This window comes from Lagenorhynchus albirostris, chromosome 16, assembly GCF_949774975.1.
Source record: "Lagenorhynchus albirostris chromosome 16, mLagAlb1.1, whole genome shotgun sequence".
Lineage (NCBI taxonomy): Eukaryota > Metazoa > Chordata > Mammalia > Artiodactyla > Delphinidae > Lagenorhynchus > Lagenorhynchus albirostris.
In genome coordinates this window covers 76,976,469-76,994,210 of record NC_083110.1, presented here as the reverse complement: position 1 = coordinate 76,994,210, position 17,742 = coordinate 76,976,469, and the positions used below count along the sequence as shown (strand labels likewise).

The following is a 17,742-nucleotide window of genomic DNA, read 5'->3' as shown; positions in this document are numbered from 1 at the left end:
ACTGGCAGGCGGATTCCCAACCTTTAAAGGGTTAGTTCCCAATGACTTCAAATCCCTCCCCACTTGTTACAATTCTGATTTTTTTTTTTTTTCTGTTTTTTGGCCGCACCACACAGCATGTGGGATCTTAGTTCCCCGACCAGGGATCAAACCCGCAACCCCTGCTGTGGAAGCACGGCATCTTAACCACTGGACCGCCAGGGAAGTCCCTATAATTCTTAATTTTTTAAAAAAGCATCTGGCTTCTCCGAGTGTAACACAGACAACCAATCTCTGCAGTAGTACAATTCGACGGGAATGAAATCTGAGCACCGGTGTAGAGAGCACTACCACAGAGAACCTCTAAACAAGGAGGCGGCTAGAACTTTCCTGTCCTTTTTAAATGATGAATAACAACAAACGATGAAAAGACATTATCTTACATTTAACTTGTACTCCTTTTGTGGAGCTCAAGAAATCTATATACAGAGAATTCTGAAATCCAAGGTGAGTATCTGCTAAAGAGGAAATGAGTCTGGTGTGACCCTGAGCGAGCCAGTTAGCTCTGTCCTCTGCTGTCACTACAGACGCAGCCACTAACCTGGACGACCTTCCTGAATGCAGACTTCCAGTCACAAGTGGGGCTTGGAGCAGCAGATCTTCCAACAAGCCACACAAAGAATAAGTTTTACTGATAATGTCATCTACATAACACACATGGACAGCTTAATTGTAATTACTATTAAGGTAAGTAAACAGTATTTCAAAAACCCTGCATACCCAACGCAACCATTAGACATCCTATTCTGAAAACTACACAAAAATTCAATTCTCCTAAACTTTACTAGCCAGGATTACCAGTAACAATGAAATTGTCACCACATCTTATCTCCATAAGCCCAATCTAAGCAACACTAAAACTGTGGAAAACCAAATATTAAATATTTTCAGAATATAACGGACTATTTCTCAAGTCAAAGCATTAAAATGCATCTCAAAAGTAAATTCAAAAATAGCTTATCTCAATGTGCTAACCCCCCGCCCCTTTCCAAAATCCTGGGAAGATTTTTTCAAAAACTACTTGGACTGAAACCTGAATATTGCAAACACCCCAAGAGAAACCTTACAGCTGGTGATTGGCCTCTAAGCTTCCTTCTCCCGCCACCATCCTTAAGCATATGTCCCTGAGGCCTGCCTCTCATCTTCTAGCCCAGGGGTCCCCAACCCCCGGGCCATGGACCGGTACCGGTCTGCGGCCTGTTAGGAACCGGGCCGCACAGCAGGAGGTGAGCAGCGAGCGAGCCATGCTTCACCTGTCGCCCCCATCGCTCTCATTACTGCCTGAACCATCCCCCACTCCCGCCTCCCCTCCCCACCGTCTGTGGAAAAACTGTCTTCAACGAAACCGGTTCCTGGTGCCAAAAAGGTTGGGGACCGCTGTTCTAGCCTCTTTAACCTGAGTCTCAACCATCTCCTTAAGCTACTGGTTAACCTAGGGTCCATGAACTTGGGAAGGGACCATAAATTAGAATAGGAATTTCAATCAAATTTAAATCCTTCATTTTCACTAACCTCTTGCCTACATTTAAAATGCATTTTCTTTTCTTTTCTTTTTGCTGTATGAGGGCCTCTCACTGTTGTGGCCTCTCCCATTGCTCCGGACGCACAGGCTCAGCGGCCATGGCTCACAGGCCCAGCCGCTCCACGGCATGTGGGATCTTCCTGGACCAGGGCACGAACCCGTGTCCCCTGCATCGGCAGGCACACTCTCAACCACTGCGCCACCAGGGAAGCCCTAAAATTCATTTTCTTTACATCACATATATTTAATATTCTGATAACTATTTCAATATAATTGATTTCCTTTGTAACCCTATTTTTTATTTTATACATTTAAAAACAGTATTTTGAGAAGAAGTCCACAGGTTCCACCAGACTACAAACAGTATCCATTATCTAAAATCCAATTAAACCCCCGGCCCAGACACATATTCCCAAAATATAATGTTCTCCTGTTCCCATCCCAAAAGTACTTGGCTCTGTGCCCTGTCTGCAGACACATCCCTTAGTCCAGACTCATACTCTCCCCCTTCCAGTCTCCCTACTGGCCCCTTCAGTTCTGTCCTGTAGAGTGCCTACTCCATTGAGACTAAATTCCATCACTGACTTTGTTCTTCCCCTAGAACAAGCCTCCTCTCCACCTCCCCCATCTTGTACCAGGGTGGTCTCTGTGTACCACAGAATATAGCAAAAATTATAGTATATCGCTTCCTACATTAGGTTATATAGAAAAGACACTACAGTTCTACTTGAATCATTCTCTCGTGCTCTCTCCCTCTCTTGGATCACTTGCTCTAGGTGAAACCAGCTACCACATCACAAGCAGGCCTACTGAGGGGCCCACGTAACAAGGATTTGAAGCCTCCTGCCAACAACCAGGTGAGTGTACTTGGAACCAGATCCTCTAGTCCCCGTCGAGCCCCTGGCAGTTTGTAACCTCATGAGACCCTGAGCCAAAATCATTCAGCTAAGCTGCTCCTGGACTCCTTACTCTCAGAAACTGTGATAACAAGTGTTTGCTGTCTTAAGCTGCTAGGTTTTGCGGGGATCTGTTACACAGCAGTAAATAATAAACACACTGGGGTTCTACCGTCTTCCTGCTGTTAGTCCCCAGAATGCTCTTAGGAGGCCGGCGACTTACACCAGTCCCTCCAGAACCTTCTCATAGTCCTCTACCAGCCTGAGAGAAACCTATGTATCCCCTAAAGACTTGAGCCTTGGTTCACAGCTGCCTTCTCTCTCCTGTCTCCAGCCACCACCAGCAACTATAACTCCACATGCCAGCCCTTCCAGTACACAACTGGGCATCACAACACAAATGTAGCCAGACCTCAGATACTACAGGAACTACTTCTTACTGTTCCATCCCATGCTCCAGAACTCTGGTCTCTCTAATCACACAGCTGCTTTTCAAACAGTCCCCTTCTCCCTTATCCTCAATAAGCCTGCCCTTTGTTTTCAGCATGGCTGTCTCTCAAGCCCTCCTTTGCTCTATCAGGTGCCCCTGGTTACACTGGACTCTTACCAAACTAAACTCACGGCTAGCCATCTCAATCATGCTTTCATCTAACGTTCATAATTATTAATCCCCTCACCCCATGCTCTGTACATAAATGTTCCCAGATATTGGCGAACTTAAATGTGCAAGTAAGCATACACAGGAGTATACTGACCAAATTGGATTTGAATCCACAACTGATCTAACTCTCTGCACTTTTACCCTATTTCTCTTATCATTAAAAAAAAAAATTACCTGGAGACTTCCCTGGTGGTCCAATGGGTGAGACTCCACACTCCCAAGGCAGGGGGCCTGGGTTTGATCCCTGGTCAGGAAACTATATCCCACATGCATGCTGCAACTAATAGTCCGCGTGCCACAACTAAGAGTCTGCATGCCACAACTAAAAAGTCCACATGCTGCAACTAAGATCCCGCATGCCTCAACTAAAGATCCCGCATGCCGCAAATAAGATGTGGAGCCGCATAAATAAATAAATGAATATATTTTTTAAAAATTACCTGGATAATACAGTCACATCCTAATTCATTTGCAACCTCTGTCATTTGTAACATGTACCTAGTTATCTAATCCAGAAACCCCAGAATCAACTCTGACCCCTAACTCACCATTACTCCCCATGGCCAATCTATCCACTTAGTTCTGCCTACATCACCAGCATCTCTCTCAAACCAGCCCACTTCTTTCCTTTGCTGTTGCCACTACTGTCCCAGCAGAGTTCCTGCCAGCATCACTGCAATGTCGTGCTAACCAGGCTTGCCCCTCTCTAAAGTGAGCAGCCGGGCGTCACTGGTGGCGCAGTGGTTGAGAGTCCGCCTGCCGATGGAGGGGACACGGGTTCGTGCCCTGGTCTGGGAAGATCCCACATGCTGCGGAGCAGCTGGGTCCATGAGCCATGGCCACTGAGCCTGCGCGTCCGGAGCCTGTGCTCCGCAATGGGAGAGGCCACAACAGTGAGAGGCCCGCATACCGCAAAAAATAAAATAAAAAATAAAAAAAAATAAAGTGAGCAGCCAAAAGACAGTCTGATCTTGTCACTCCCCTGCCACTCTACCTAACCCTTTTTAAAGCCTTATTCTGCCCTCAGAATAATTTTCAAATTCTTTGGCCTAGAAGATCCTTCACACTGCGTCCCCTACTTGCCTCTCTCACTTCCCCTTCGCCATCACAACCCTGCTGAGCTACCTGCAAGTTCCAAATTCGCCACAAATACCACCACACTTGCCTCTGAATAAAATGTTTCCTCAACTCCCTTCTCTCCACCTACTGTTTGAGGCTAATTCCTCCTACTCCTTCCTTCATTTTACTCTCAGCTAAAATGTTACCTGCTACAGGTAAGAAGGTAAGATACCTCAAAACACTTTCTCAAGCACTCTCCACAGCACCTGGCATTTACATCTCTGAAACTGCACTCTGGGGATTTCCCTGGTGGTGCAGTGGTTAAGAATCTGCCTTCCAATCCAGGGGACACGGGTTCAAGCCCTGGTCTGGGAAGATCCTACATGCCGCAGAGCAACTAAGCCCAGGCGCCACAACTACTGAGCCTACGCTCTAGAGCCCATGAGCCACAGCTACTGAGCCTGTGTGCCACAACTACTGAAGCCCGCATGCCTAGAGTCCGTGCTCTGCAACAAGAGAAGCCACCGCAACGAGAAGCCCGCACACCACAACGAAGAGTAGTCCCCGCTCACCACAACTAGAGAAAGCCCGCTCACAGCAACGAAGACCCGAGGGAGAGAGGGAGAGAGGGAGAGATGGGGAGACGGGGAGAGGGGGAGAAAGAAAAAGGGAGAGAAAGAGAGAAAGAAAGAAAAAGTTTTTTTGAAAAAAAAAAAAAAACCTGGACTCTCTATAGAGTAACTGTACCTGGAGATTCATTGAAGGAAGAGCCAATGTCTTCACAATTATAGCCCTTTTATGCACAGTGCCTGGCACGTAGTAGGTACTCAATAAATGTTAGCTGAATGAATGACAGATACATCCCAGTTTTTTTAAAATCAAACACATGACTCAAATATTGTAGCAAAATGTCCTGTTTTAAAAACACATATCCTTAAAAATTATTTACTTCTGTTGAAGTCTAAGTTTAATGTCATTTTTAAAAGAAGACAGAAGATTGAATCTAAAACATTTAAGAACTGAGAAACATTATAACATCAAAAATGAAAACTAAAGAACACATTTCCTTCATATAAAAGAATGTTTAATCAAAATGTCACACTCACCTCTGTAAGCAATATTGCTAGCATATCCTGCCTCTGAAAACGTATAGCCAGATGTACCAGAGTATAGCCAACATCGAAAGCCGAAGGACGGTTCAGCAAGCGCACTTCATCTGCAGTGAGCTGACGGGCAATGTCCCCTCCTGATGATTTGTATGCTTCTATAGCAGCTAAATCACCTTCTACAACCCCTAAAACAAGCATCAAGACAGAAAAAAGTTCAATTTTATTTTTCTTCAAAAAGCATAAACCTGTAGCATTCACTCTAAACTCTGATTCTCTGTGCTTCCTGGATCCCGGGGCATCATTTAAATGTCCTATAGAATATAAGGAAAATTGGGCTTCCCTGGTGGCGCAGTGGTTGAGAGCCGATGCAGGGGACACGGGTTCATGCCCCGGTCCGGGAGGATCCCACATGCCGGGGAGCGGCTGGGCCCGTGAGCCATGGCCGCTGAGCCTGCGCTCCGCAAGGGGAGAGACCACAACAGTGAGAGGCACGTGTACCGCAAAAAAAAAAAAGAATATAAGGAAAATTATAGTGTATTCCTTTCCATTTCCTTCCAGAATTAGAACTGCCTAGTTAGGCACTTACCATCACATTAGTGCTGGTTCCATGCTCTGGTAATGTTTAGAGAAATTATTAGAATATATTAATTGGATCAAAGATCAACAATCTAGTGTGAGTAACTAGACTTCACAAAAGACACTAAGTTCCTGTTCTGGTCCTGGCTCTGCAGAAACCAAGGAGACAGGGATGTGCTTCCCGTTGGTGTTGGGCTGCTTTTGCCCTTTATTCTGTCTTTCTTTTTTTTGGCACACTGGGCAGCTTTGCGGGAATCTTAGTTCCCGGACCAGGGATCAAACCCGGGCCCACAGCAGTGAAAGCACCAAGTCCTAACCACTGGACTGCCAGGGAATTCCCTCCGCTGCACTTTTAAAACTGGATCAAAACAAATGCTGAGCCTTCCACACTACTGTTTTGTTAGCCGGAGACGACTTAGAGCAGTCAAAACTATTTTTAATGTAAGTAAAAGTTAGCAATATTTTGATTTCAGAATTTCTCTTAGCCAAGTCTTCCTTACACCCATTAAGAATTATTAATACAGTAAAACTTGAGCTAGATGATTCTGAACAGAAACAGGCTAAAATAAGACACTATAAACCAGTTGGGGAGTAGAGATACAAAACAAGTATCAATTTTTCCAAATCTATAAAGAACTTTCCATTCCCACTGAACCATGCTATTATTCTTAACACAAATTAATGTTAGGTAATGACAAAAATCCTATTTATTAAGCAGTACAGTACATCTATGGATAATAAATAGCCTTGGCAAAAAATGAAGGTGTAGGTTAGCTTCAAATTTACCACAAATAGTATTAAACACACACACACACACACATACAAGACTGTAGGACTAAATAAGTTTGTTTCCTAAATTACATCAAGAAAAATTTGTTACATAAAATGCTACTACTAGCTAGAAATATTCTTAGGGTACTTTTAAAAAAAGCATTTTAAACTGCTATCTTGAATTAGGAATTAGATAAATAAGACCTATTCCTTAGATTATTACAGATTGATACAATGCAACAAGTTCCCCTGTTATTAAAAATAACAAAGCTTTAAAATGATAATTTCCACATTCACCGAATGCCCATGACACATAAAGCAATATGCTGGGCACTGTGAGAAACATAAACACAGTAAAAACATGATTCCCATACTCAAAACAGTCCTTCATCACATTTGTGAGCCATAAAAAGCCAGCGTCCAAGTTTTCCAACTCTGGGATCAAACATCCCTTCTGCAAAACTAGATCCTCTCACCAGAAAAATGACCCCCTCCCCCTGAAACATATATTTTTCAGGTTAACAATCCATGATTTCAAATGAGAATACCTTATAGAAATTTTTATTTTCACAGCAACATAGGTTAATACATTCCTCAATATAAACACCTAAGGACAGCTATAGCCCCCACTGCAATACATAAAGGACTTCAACACACCCTTACAAGGCTTAGTGCCCTGGGGAAATCATCAAGGCTAAAATGTAATATAGTTGGCATGAGATAAGGGTAGGTGAACCTTCTCAAAAGGGCAAACCTGAAGAACAGACACACAAATCTAAAATCTGCTTAACTTGTTTTAAGGAACAGATGAGAATAATCTAGTAGAGCTCATAACTTTTTGAATAATTTAATGCTGTATATTTTTTTCAAACTGAACATGCCCTACTCCATTTCCTTTTGTGTGTATATATTTCCTTATGAAGGCAACTATTGTTCACTTCAGTTTTATCAAAGCTATTAATAACTTTCTAGGTGTGTGCAGTATCACCACACCTTTTACAGTTCTTAGCTTCAACCTAAAAATATGTATTTATAAAATTTCTTTGTATGATGTAAGAAATGTTCTAGGCACTTCCAAAAGCAACGCAAGGACCAAAAGGTCTGATTTACCTGAAAAGATAAAGAGGAAGACCTGCACAGTACATGTATATGCGTGTGTGTGTAAATACACACATATTTTTTTGTTTCCCAAAGACAAAGATGAAGTAGTCTAAAGGTAAACGTCAACTAACTTTGTTCTTTTGGTTGGAGGAAGGGGAGATCTTTTAAATCACTATCTTCACTATTTCTAGCTAACTCATCAAATAGCTGATGTCTGAAAGAATCTCATCTTAGAAATACTTGCTTAAGAATTCATTTCCTCTCTAATGTTTCTGAAGGATTTCTGTAATTAGAAACTAATTAGCTAGCCGAAGGTGGGGAGGATTACAGACCAAACAGCACAACGAAGTCAGCAACTGTGCTTTGGAATTATGATTTACAGTCTGCCTTCAAACTAAACATTTTTAATAAAAAACAGAACTTCAAATGATGAACTGCATGGTACGTGAATTGTATCTCAATAAAGCTGACATATACACACACAAACTGGACTTCTATTTGGCCTAATCCAAGACATAAAAAACAATTATTTCCCCTGACCACAAGCTCTGCACTAAACTGCAAATAGGGAATCCTGCCCCGACTAGCATGGAATATACACAGGAGGGCAGAAAATGAGGGTGAACAGAATAGAGATTCTGTTCTCTATTCATCACAGCATAAAAAACCTCCAAACTTTCCAGAACGTGAAAAACACAAATTTAAGCATAGGGACAAAATAATATTTAAAAGAAAACTATTTTATTGTCTAATGTTTGGGAATATGTAATTCCATTCTTTTCATTAACCATAATTTAGAGCTCACAGTTTGTTACTGGTGAGTTTTTGGCTACAAAGATGAGTAAATTTATTACAAATCAAATTTCATGAGAATGTCAATGAACTGTCCTAATTTTTGTTGTATCTCTATTACACACTGCTCGAGAGGAGCCAGTGATTAAAGTTTCTTCACAGATGGGTTTTCACTGTAAACATGGTGTCTAAAGAATGTGGCCTATACTGAGATAATTTAAGTTTTAGCTACCACATGTTTTCTACTTGAGGGGGGGGAAGCATCAGATTATATGCAAAACAACTTACAAAATGTCTTTGAGTTCTTCACATAACATTACGTTTTTACCACCTTTTAAGATTACGGAATAAAACGGAAAGCAGAAAAAAAGTAAAAGAGTTAGTAGGTAGGAAAATACAGTAAATAAATCTAAGTGGTAAAACCTCACTTAAAGTAACAAAGATCAGGAAAAAGCGGGAAAGTTCCAGCAGAAGAGAAAGAGGTGACGTACACATGCTTTCTAGGTTACTGACATATCACACTATCTCCAAGAGTAACTAAAGCATCTTAATATGTTGTTTTGAAAATTTAACAAATGTTAAATACTACATGTTCTGTCCCTTCCTCTTCCATGTTATGAAGGCAAATTAAAAGGACAGCTGAGGGCTTCCCTGGTGGTGCAGTGGTTGAGAATCTGCCTGCTAATGCAGGGGACACGGGTTCGAGCCCTGGTCTGGGAAGATCCCACATGCCGCGGAGCAACTAGGCCCGTGAGCCACAACTACTGAGCCTGCGCGTCTGGAGCCTGTGCTCCGCAACAAGAGAGGCCGCGATAGTGAGAGGCCCGCGCACCGCGACGAAGAGTGGCCCCGCTTGCCACAACTAGAGAAAGCCCTCGCACAGATACGAAGACCCAACACAGCCATAAACAAATAAATAAATAAATTTAAAAAGAATAACAACCCAAGCCAAGCTGTAGGATGTTATTTGAAATTCAAAATAGTCTCAGGAAGATAAATAAACCAAGTGCCCACTGTTTAAAAAAAAAAAAGACAGCTGAAGGCACTCTAAGAAGATTAACTTTATAAAACTAATCTGCTGTATCAATATACATTCAAAATTGAGTGAACTACACAACTAGCTAAGTGGTGGTGCATAATTACAGATAAAGGAAAGTTAATATACTTTAAAAGCATAAAGACCTGAGAGTAAGTGAAATTATTAAAAAAAAAAAAAAAAGCTCATCTTGTTCTATAAGCTGGGCCAGGAGTAGAATTTAACATATTTTGAAGTCACGGGTCACAACTCACTGGGGACACTTCACAGCTACTATGGAACTCCGTTGGTTAGAATATGGAGCTGGCTCATAGATGTTTAGAAAACAGACTTATTTTTTCCCCCATATATGGCACCGTTTTCAAAGTTTTGCCTTGTTTCTTTTGACATAAAACCATAATGGTAACTAACTTTGAAAAGAATGCCAAATGGTAAAAAAAAAGCCAGGACTTACCTGAGCCCACATGGGCCAGCTCAACACTACCCTGGAGTTCTATGGTAGCTGTGACATCACAGCATGGTTTATGCTGTGGGGTCAGGGTGGACTTGGAGTCAGCTGGCACAATTTCAGGAGCCCTTAAAGAGAAAAGTTAGCTTTAAGTGGTAATGTTCAGAATGTCCTTTACCATGGTCAGTAGAAAGATGCAGATGTGGTGGCTACGAGGTCTGGGTAGTTTTCCTCTATTCAGAGTTTAATTCACTTAACTGTCTTTGCATATTAAAAAGGAAACTATACCACCCAGTTATACTTTTTCTTCATACTCCTAACCATTTGGCTATAGTTCAAAGACAAACTTGGCTTAGACAGACACAGCAATCTCTTTCAATACTCAAACATGACCTTCTTTTTAAATAAAATGACCTCAATATTTTTAAACGTATCTTAAGTAGACACAAGCTATGGCAATCCCAAAAATAGTTTGAGCAGACCAAACAAATCACCTCCCAGATGCATTTTTTACATAATAACCAAAGGCAACAAGTTAAAATCTACCATTTCTATTCCTAGAATAGTGCTACTGAACAATAATCTTTTCCAAAAAACCAAGAGATGAAAACCACAAATTGGAAATAAATTCTTAATCTATACTTTATCACGATGGGTTTCTATTCAATTCATTCAATAAACTTACTCCATTATGAAAACATTTATTGATTGACTGATTGATTGCCACACCGTGCGGCTTGCAGGATCTCAGTTCCCCAACCAGGGATTGAAAGCAGTGAAAGCCCAGAATCCTAACCACTAGGCCACCAGGGAACTCCTGAAAATATCCTCTTCAGAAAAATTAAAAACTCAAATTATAGGGAAGTCAAAATAATCTCTAAATAAGGCCTTTAAATGTTCTATTATTAACCATGACAAACTATGCCAAATGTAGCTTATACTTTGGTGCTCTTACCTCCTTAAATCTTTGATCAGATTGTTAACAACCAAACTGCTGTGAAAATATAAATCCCCAAAGTCATGAAAAAAAATACCTGAATTGATAGAGTACCTTCATAAGAAAGAAGATCTTGCCATGCAGGAAGAATTACTGCTAAAAGCACAATGGAAGGATATAAAGGAACATGTCACAAAGTTATCTTTGGGAAGGTGATCAGAGATGAGGACCAGTGTTAATGGGTTAAAGATGAATGTGAGTTACAATCAGAAAGGTTACTTAAAATATTGCCAAAAAGTCAACTGAAGGGATATTAAAGTTCTTAAAATCTGAGGTTCTGGTCAAATAAAATAGTATATGTCAAAATCACATTCTGCACTGAAACCAAGTCCAAAAGTTTTTGACTTCAGGTAAAAATTTCATCTGTCAAGTTATCCTGGCCAAATCTGAAACCAAATATTAGACTTTTAGAATTATGCTATTTTAGATTGGCCTTCTAAGAGGAACTGAATAGTCTAGCCACTCTCTTTTACCAGTGAGAAAATTAGAGGATAAATAAGCATTTTAAAAGGGACAAACAGATAAGAAAATCTCTCACAACATAACTTTATACTATTCAGATTATGTCCATATAACTCTTCTTCTAGCCAAAAATACTGATAGAATTAAGACAGAGAATCATCAAATTGGAAGAGATATTTAAAAGTTAGTGCATCTTGATGTGGTCCCCAAGTAGAAGCACAAATCAAGAAAGTCCCTATAATTCGCTACTGCAAGAGAAGGTTCCACAGCTTCCGTTAATGCTCATGGCCCCACAACTATCCACATAGAACTATGGATCTACCACCGAATGGTAGATGTTTCCCCAAAGAGTTTCAGGCCCATACCAACAACCCATCAGAATCCTCACTATGGCATGTCTAAAACTGATTTTCATGTTTTCTACATTTAGGAAAAAATGATACTGCTATCCAACCCAAGTGTCCAAACAAAAAACCTGGGTATCTTTCTTAACTCTCCCCTCAGCCCCAATATCAATTCTTCCAAGTTTTATCCAATCTACCTTTTTAAAGTCTCTCTCAAATACATCCCCCTTACCCCATTTTCCACTGCCTCCACCTTAGGTAAGGCCGTACTCTTTCTCACCTGGATTGCTGTAATTTCCTCCTTAAAAGGTCTTCTTGCCTCCACTGCTGCCCCCTCCCAATCTAGTCTCTAGGCTATGACCAGAGTGAGCTCCCCAAACCACAAATCAGATTAAGGCAGTGTCCTTCCAAATGTTTACCACTGCCCTTACATTAAGAGCGAAAATCTTCAACCAGATGAACAGGCCTTGAAAGGTCCAGCATTATCCTGCAGCTATTTCTCACAGCTCCCATTCTATACTCCAGCCCTATAGACTTCTTTCAGTTGAATGGATGAGCCATGCTCTCTTGCCTCTGGAGTCTTAACAAATGCAATTCCCTCTGACAGAAGCACTCTTTTCCCTCTTCTAAGGTTTTGGCTTAGATGTCACTTCTTCCTGAAAGCCCTCTCCAAATGTCCAAATGAGATTAGGGTACATACTCCTCCTCTAACACCCTATACTTCCTCTCCTGAACTTATCACACTATTATTGACCTGTTAAATTATTTCTTCACTGGACCACAAGCTCACTGAGAGCCCTGACTTCTTTCCCGGTGCTTGGAAGCACACTCAATGATTGTCTGAATGCATAAATGAATGGACGAACAAACAAATAAAAGGTGAAAATGAAGACAATTCTGAAAAGCAAGTGGAGGGTGGAGCAGGTTGGACATTTGTCTTTTGAGATTTTAAGATATCTAATAAAGCCATAATTGTTTAAGCAAAAATGTGATACTGATGTAAAAAAAAAAAACATCAAACTAAAGAGCCTCAAAACAAATGAAGCAGAATCATTTTATATATGACAGAACCACCCAAATCAATGGGGAAAGAATTTAATAAATCATATTAATGGAAATTATCTGTAAAAAATATTTTAATCCTTAGTTCAATCGAAAAAACTGAAAAACAAAGATAAAATGTTATAACTCTCCCCACAAAAAAAGGTAAAGAAAATGTGCAAATATGTCTGGTACATATCTTTAATATATACATTATTTATATTCATATAGACTTGATACAACTTGATAAAATCACAAAGGAAAATGGACAAAAGACATAAATCAACAATTCACAGAAAAAAATACAAATGACTAATTAAATGAGATAGCTTGCCTCCATTAATAACAAACATCAGCAAAGATACAGCTATACAGGTACTCTCTTACATTGATGATGAGAATATAATCAGTACAGTCCTTCCAGGCAGCAATTTACCAACATGCACAAAATACCTCTGACACGTTTCCATCATTTGATCCTGTTACCCCATTTCTGGGAACCTAAGAAAATCATTAGAAATGCTGATGATTTTGTTCATCAAAACACTATCAGAATAAAAAATTTTCAAATAACCCAAAGGCCAATAATAAGGGCTATATTAACTTAAAGTACAGCAACTCGAAGTCATATTACACATTCATTTTTTTAAAGATGAAAATATTTTAATTACTTCAAAATGTAAAATTCGACAACAAAAAGAATGTACATTATTTCCATTACATAAAAATAAATATTAAAAAACTGAAAATACAAATATGAGATTTCCTCTAGATAGTGATATTATAAACTATATTTTTTCATAGCTCTTCTCACCTCTGACATACTCTGCAATGAGTATGCTCTGCTTTTATTATTTAAAAATGAATTAAACCCTTATGTACTGTTATAGGAAGTCAGTATATAATGCCAAATTTGATAAAACAAGAAATACTGCTATGTCCATCAACAGATGAATGGATAAACAAAATGTGGCATATAAGTAAAATGGAACATTATTCACACTTAAAAAAAGGAAGGAAATTCTGACAGTTACAACATGGATAAACCTTGAAGACATTACACTAAATGAAATAAATAAGCCAGTCACAAAAGGACAAACACCACCATATGATTCCACTTATATGAGGTACCCAGAGTAGTCAAATTCACAGAGACAGAAAAAAGAATGGTGGTTGCCAGGAGCTGGGAAAGGGGGACTGGGGTGTTACTGTTACTGTATACAGTTTCGGTTTTGCAAGGTGGAAGAAGTTCTGCACACAGATGGCTGTTATTGATGATTACACAACAATGTGAATGTACCAAAGCCACTGAACTGTACATTTAAAAGCAGTTAAGATGCCATATTTTGTTATGTATGCTTTACCACAATTTTTTAAAAGGAAAAAATGATAAAAGGACATTACTCAGAGATATTAGAGGTCCTGCTTCAAATATCACCTATGTAGTACTCCTCCCTCCCACAAGAAAGTAAATGTTTAAATTTCATCTAATCACATCCAAATTGAGACTTATTCTGTAAAACGAATGGCCTGGCCTCTGAAAATGTTAATGACATGAAGAGTAAACAGGAAAAAAAAAACCCTACCTGAGGCACTATTTAGATTAGAAGAGATTAAACAGATAAAACAACTAAATAAAACGGATTATCCTTGATTGAATGGGGTTGGAGCAATAGCTATTAGTGAAACTATTGGTGAAATTGAATATGGACTTCAAATATTAGAGTTTCTGGATAATTGTATTGTGTGAATATGTAGGGAAAATGTGTTTTTAACACATACAAGGCTATGGGCTTCCCTGGTGGCGCAGTGGTTGAGAGTCCGCCTGCCGATGCAGGGGACACGGGTTCGTGCCCCGGTCCGGGAAGATCCCACATGCCGCGGAGCGGCTGGGGCTGGGCCCGTGAGCCATGGCCGCTGAGCCTGCGCGTCCGGAGCCTGTGCTCCGCAACGGGAGAGGCCACAATAGTGAGAGGCCCACGTACCACAAAAAAAAAAAAAAAAAAAAAAAAACAAGGCTGAAATATTTAGGGGCAAAATGTCATGACATCTGTAGCTAACTCTCAAATAGTTCAGGAAAAACTCATACAGAAAGACAAATAGAGCTCGCAAATGTGGCAAAGTACTAACAATCGGAAAATCTAGGTCAAAAGTATTTGGTGTTCAATGTATTATATTTGTAACTTCTCTACTGGTTTTGAAATTTCTCAGAATGAAAGGCTGATGGGGAACAGCAGTGGTTACCTCCACAGATAAGGACTGAAGGTGGAGGGAAGAAAAAGAAACTTGCTTTTCTTTATAAACTCCTTCTATAACTGCTTGATTTTTATAACCCTGTGCATAGTTTAATTAATGTTTAAAGTTAAAGTTACTTTATGGTAAACAGTAAAGGTCTCTGGAGTCTAAATACATCTTTTTATACTTAATATTTAAACGATACTTTTGGATTTCATAATTCAATGTGTTCATTTAATATAGTGCTTTTAAAAAAATGAAAGCCTTTACTCAATCAATGATGCATATTCAAACGTCACTGTCATACAATCGAGACTCACCACACATATTCCTTTTCTCAGCATTAGGAGGCACATTATTAGTTGGCAGGCCTGTGTAATCAATCATTTCTAAAAGCCAGGAATTATGTCTCAGGCAGACTAAAGGCAACCAGAAGGATACTGCAGGGGCTCTATTTCTGCCACTGCTATCCATTTGCCTTGACACACTCATTCCTGGAAGCTTCTTTCATATCCCAGATGTCAGGAAGCACTTTGAAAAGCCAGACTAAACTGGCCAGGGGGAATAAAATGTGTGTGTATTCTCTACAGATTAGAATCTTACACTGCTGAGAATTCCCACAATTCACTTAAAAACCATGACATAAAATGTTATTTTAAATCCAGAGTTCCAAAAGCACAAGAGGAAATCCTTTGAAACTTGAAAACAAGACAGAACTAGCTGAAGGTAATACTCCTTTCACAGTGCTAAAAATAATTCTATTACCTGTAATATCAACTACCTTGGACAGGAAGGAGATTCACAACCAAGAATGTGTATGGAGTGAAAAGGCACCGCAGTTTCTATAGCTACACGCACACATCCCATGTAAGATTATCACACAAAGTTAACCAAGGACATACAAGGCATTGCCAGCATTCTAGCAGCTTACTTTCCTTTTATGGATGCAGTGCCAAAGATTTGCTGCAGGAGTCCACGTATATTTTGGATTCTATTAAAAGCTTTTAATAGAATATTTTAACTCAAACCATTTTTTTTAAATGTTTTAAAAAAGTGCGATGGTTTTAAATGTCAAAGACTAAGAAGACTTTTTTCAGGCTCCACATTCATTCATATGTAAAACAATATATGAAGGGAAAAGGGACACTAAATAGGAGTATCTTTTAGTAGGACAGTCTGGTATCAATATAAAATCAAATTCATAATCAAACAAAATGGCCCAGCATACAACCATAACTTAAAATGAAGCAATTCTACAGGGCAGGAAAAATTCTGAAGATGGAAAATATTGTCCAAACAGCTAAGGTATACCAAGTATAAGCAAACACAAGTAAAGCAAACAGAACAAATACTAGAGAAATGCCATACTAAAAATCAAGCCCAAATAATGTGGCTTAGCTATGGAATGATGAGAAATATTAGCAAGTGATAGATTACCTTGGGACACAGCAATCAACTTCACATAGGCATACTTATTTAGTTGACTTGGAAAAAAGGACTGAAAACATTAATATTCATAGGCATCAAACATCATTCAAAAGTTCCAGTAACAGTATTCCTTTCAACCATATCAAGCAAGAAAAACCACTGTGAATAAGAAATACATGGTCTTCATCTACTGCTTCTGGCACATACCTCCTAAAACCCTTGCAATTTCCTATATAAGAGCCATAAGGGTGTCTTTTGTTGTAATATTTAGTTTTGTTCTCAGTCCCTAAATAGCTCCAGAATGATAAAGATGAAATAAATAGGAGTCTTTTGTTGCTCATATAGCAAGCCCCCTTCAAGCACCTCTGAGTTTATGTTAATGAGGTTAACTTTTAGAAGGCCTCTAAGGATGGAGGCTGGTTACCAGGGGAACAAACCCAGTGATGAGAAGGTTGTATCTTTCAGCCCCACACCACCCTCACCTCCTGGGAGGGGAGAGGGGCTTGAGGTTCAAACAATCACCAATGTCCAATGATTTAATCCATCTTGCTCCCATAAAAATCCCCGATATGGGGTTTGGAGAGCTTCCAGGTTGGTGAACACGTGGAGGTGCTGCAAGAGTAGTGGCCAAGAGAGGACACGGAAAGCTTGCCCTATGCACCTCTTCCACCTGGCTGTTCCTGGGTCACATCCTTTTATAATAAACCAGTAATCTAGTAAGTAAAATGTTTTCCCAGGTCTGAAAGCTGTTCCACCAAATTATCTGAACCCAAGGAGGTGCCCGTGGGAACCTACGATTTATAGCCTACAATCAGACACACAGCTGACAACCTGGACCAGCAACTGGCACGTGAAGGGGGTAGGGAGGAAGGGAGGCAGTACTGTGGGACTGAGCCCTTAACCTGCGCGATCTGATGCTACTTCCAGGTAGAGTCAGAATTGAGTTAAATTGTAAAATGCCCTGCTGGTGTCTGGAGAATCTGAGAATAGCTTGGTTTGGGAATCTGCCCCCACCTTCCCCCCCGATACACATACATACATTTGGTGGCCATTACTGCTATGAATGTAGTGTAAGGCTAGAGACACAAAGAAGTGAGTTTTTACTTACAAACACACCTATATACCACCTTTGTCTAGAAAAGGATAACAACATGGCTACATCACACTGAGTCAGTAAGCCTCTCTGCGCCTCAGCTTCTCCCATTGTATAAAATAACAAAACAAC

At 40.0% G+C, this 17,742-nt stretch overlaps 1 protein-coding gene across 4 annotated transcripts in view; it reads right to left on the bottom strand.

Moving 5' to 3' along the window:
- Positions 1 to 17,742, bottom strand: part of ZRANB1 (zinc finger RANBP2-type containing 1) — a 68,972-nt gene that overhangs the window by 20,114 nt on the left and 31,116 nt on the right. For 3 of the 4 annotated variants that reach the window (XM_060126793.1, XM_060126795.1, XM_060126794.1), the window contains one exon: positions 5,284 to 5,471. In XM_060126793.1, coding sequence (XP_059982776.1) covers positions 5,284 to 5,471 — 188 coding nt within the window. Of the gene's footprint in view, positions 1 to 5,283; positions 5,472 to 10,016; positions 10,139 to 17,742 lie in introns of all 4 variants that reach the window. The other variant, XM_060126796.1, reaches the window with a different exon arrangement.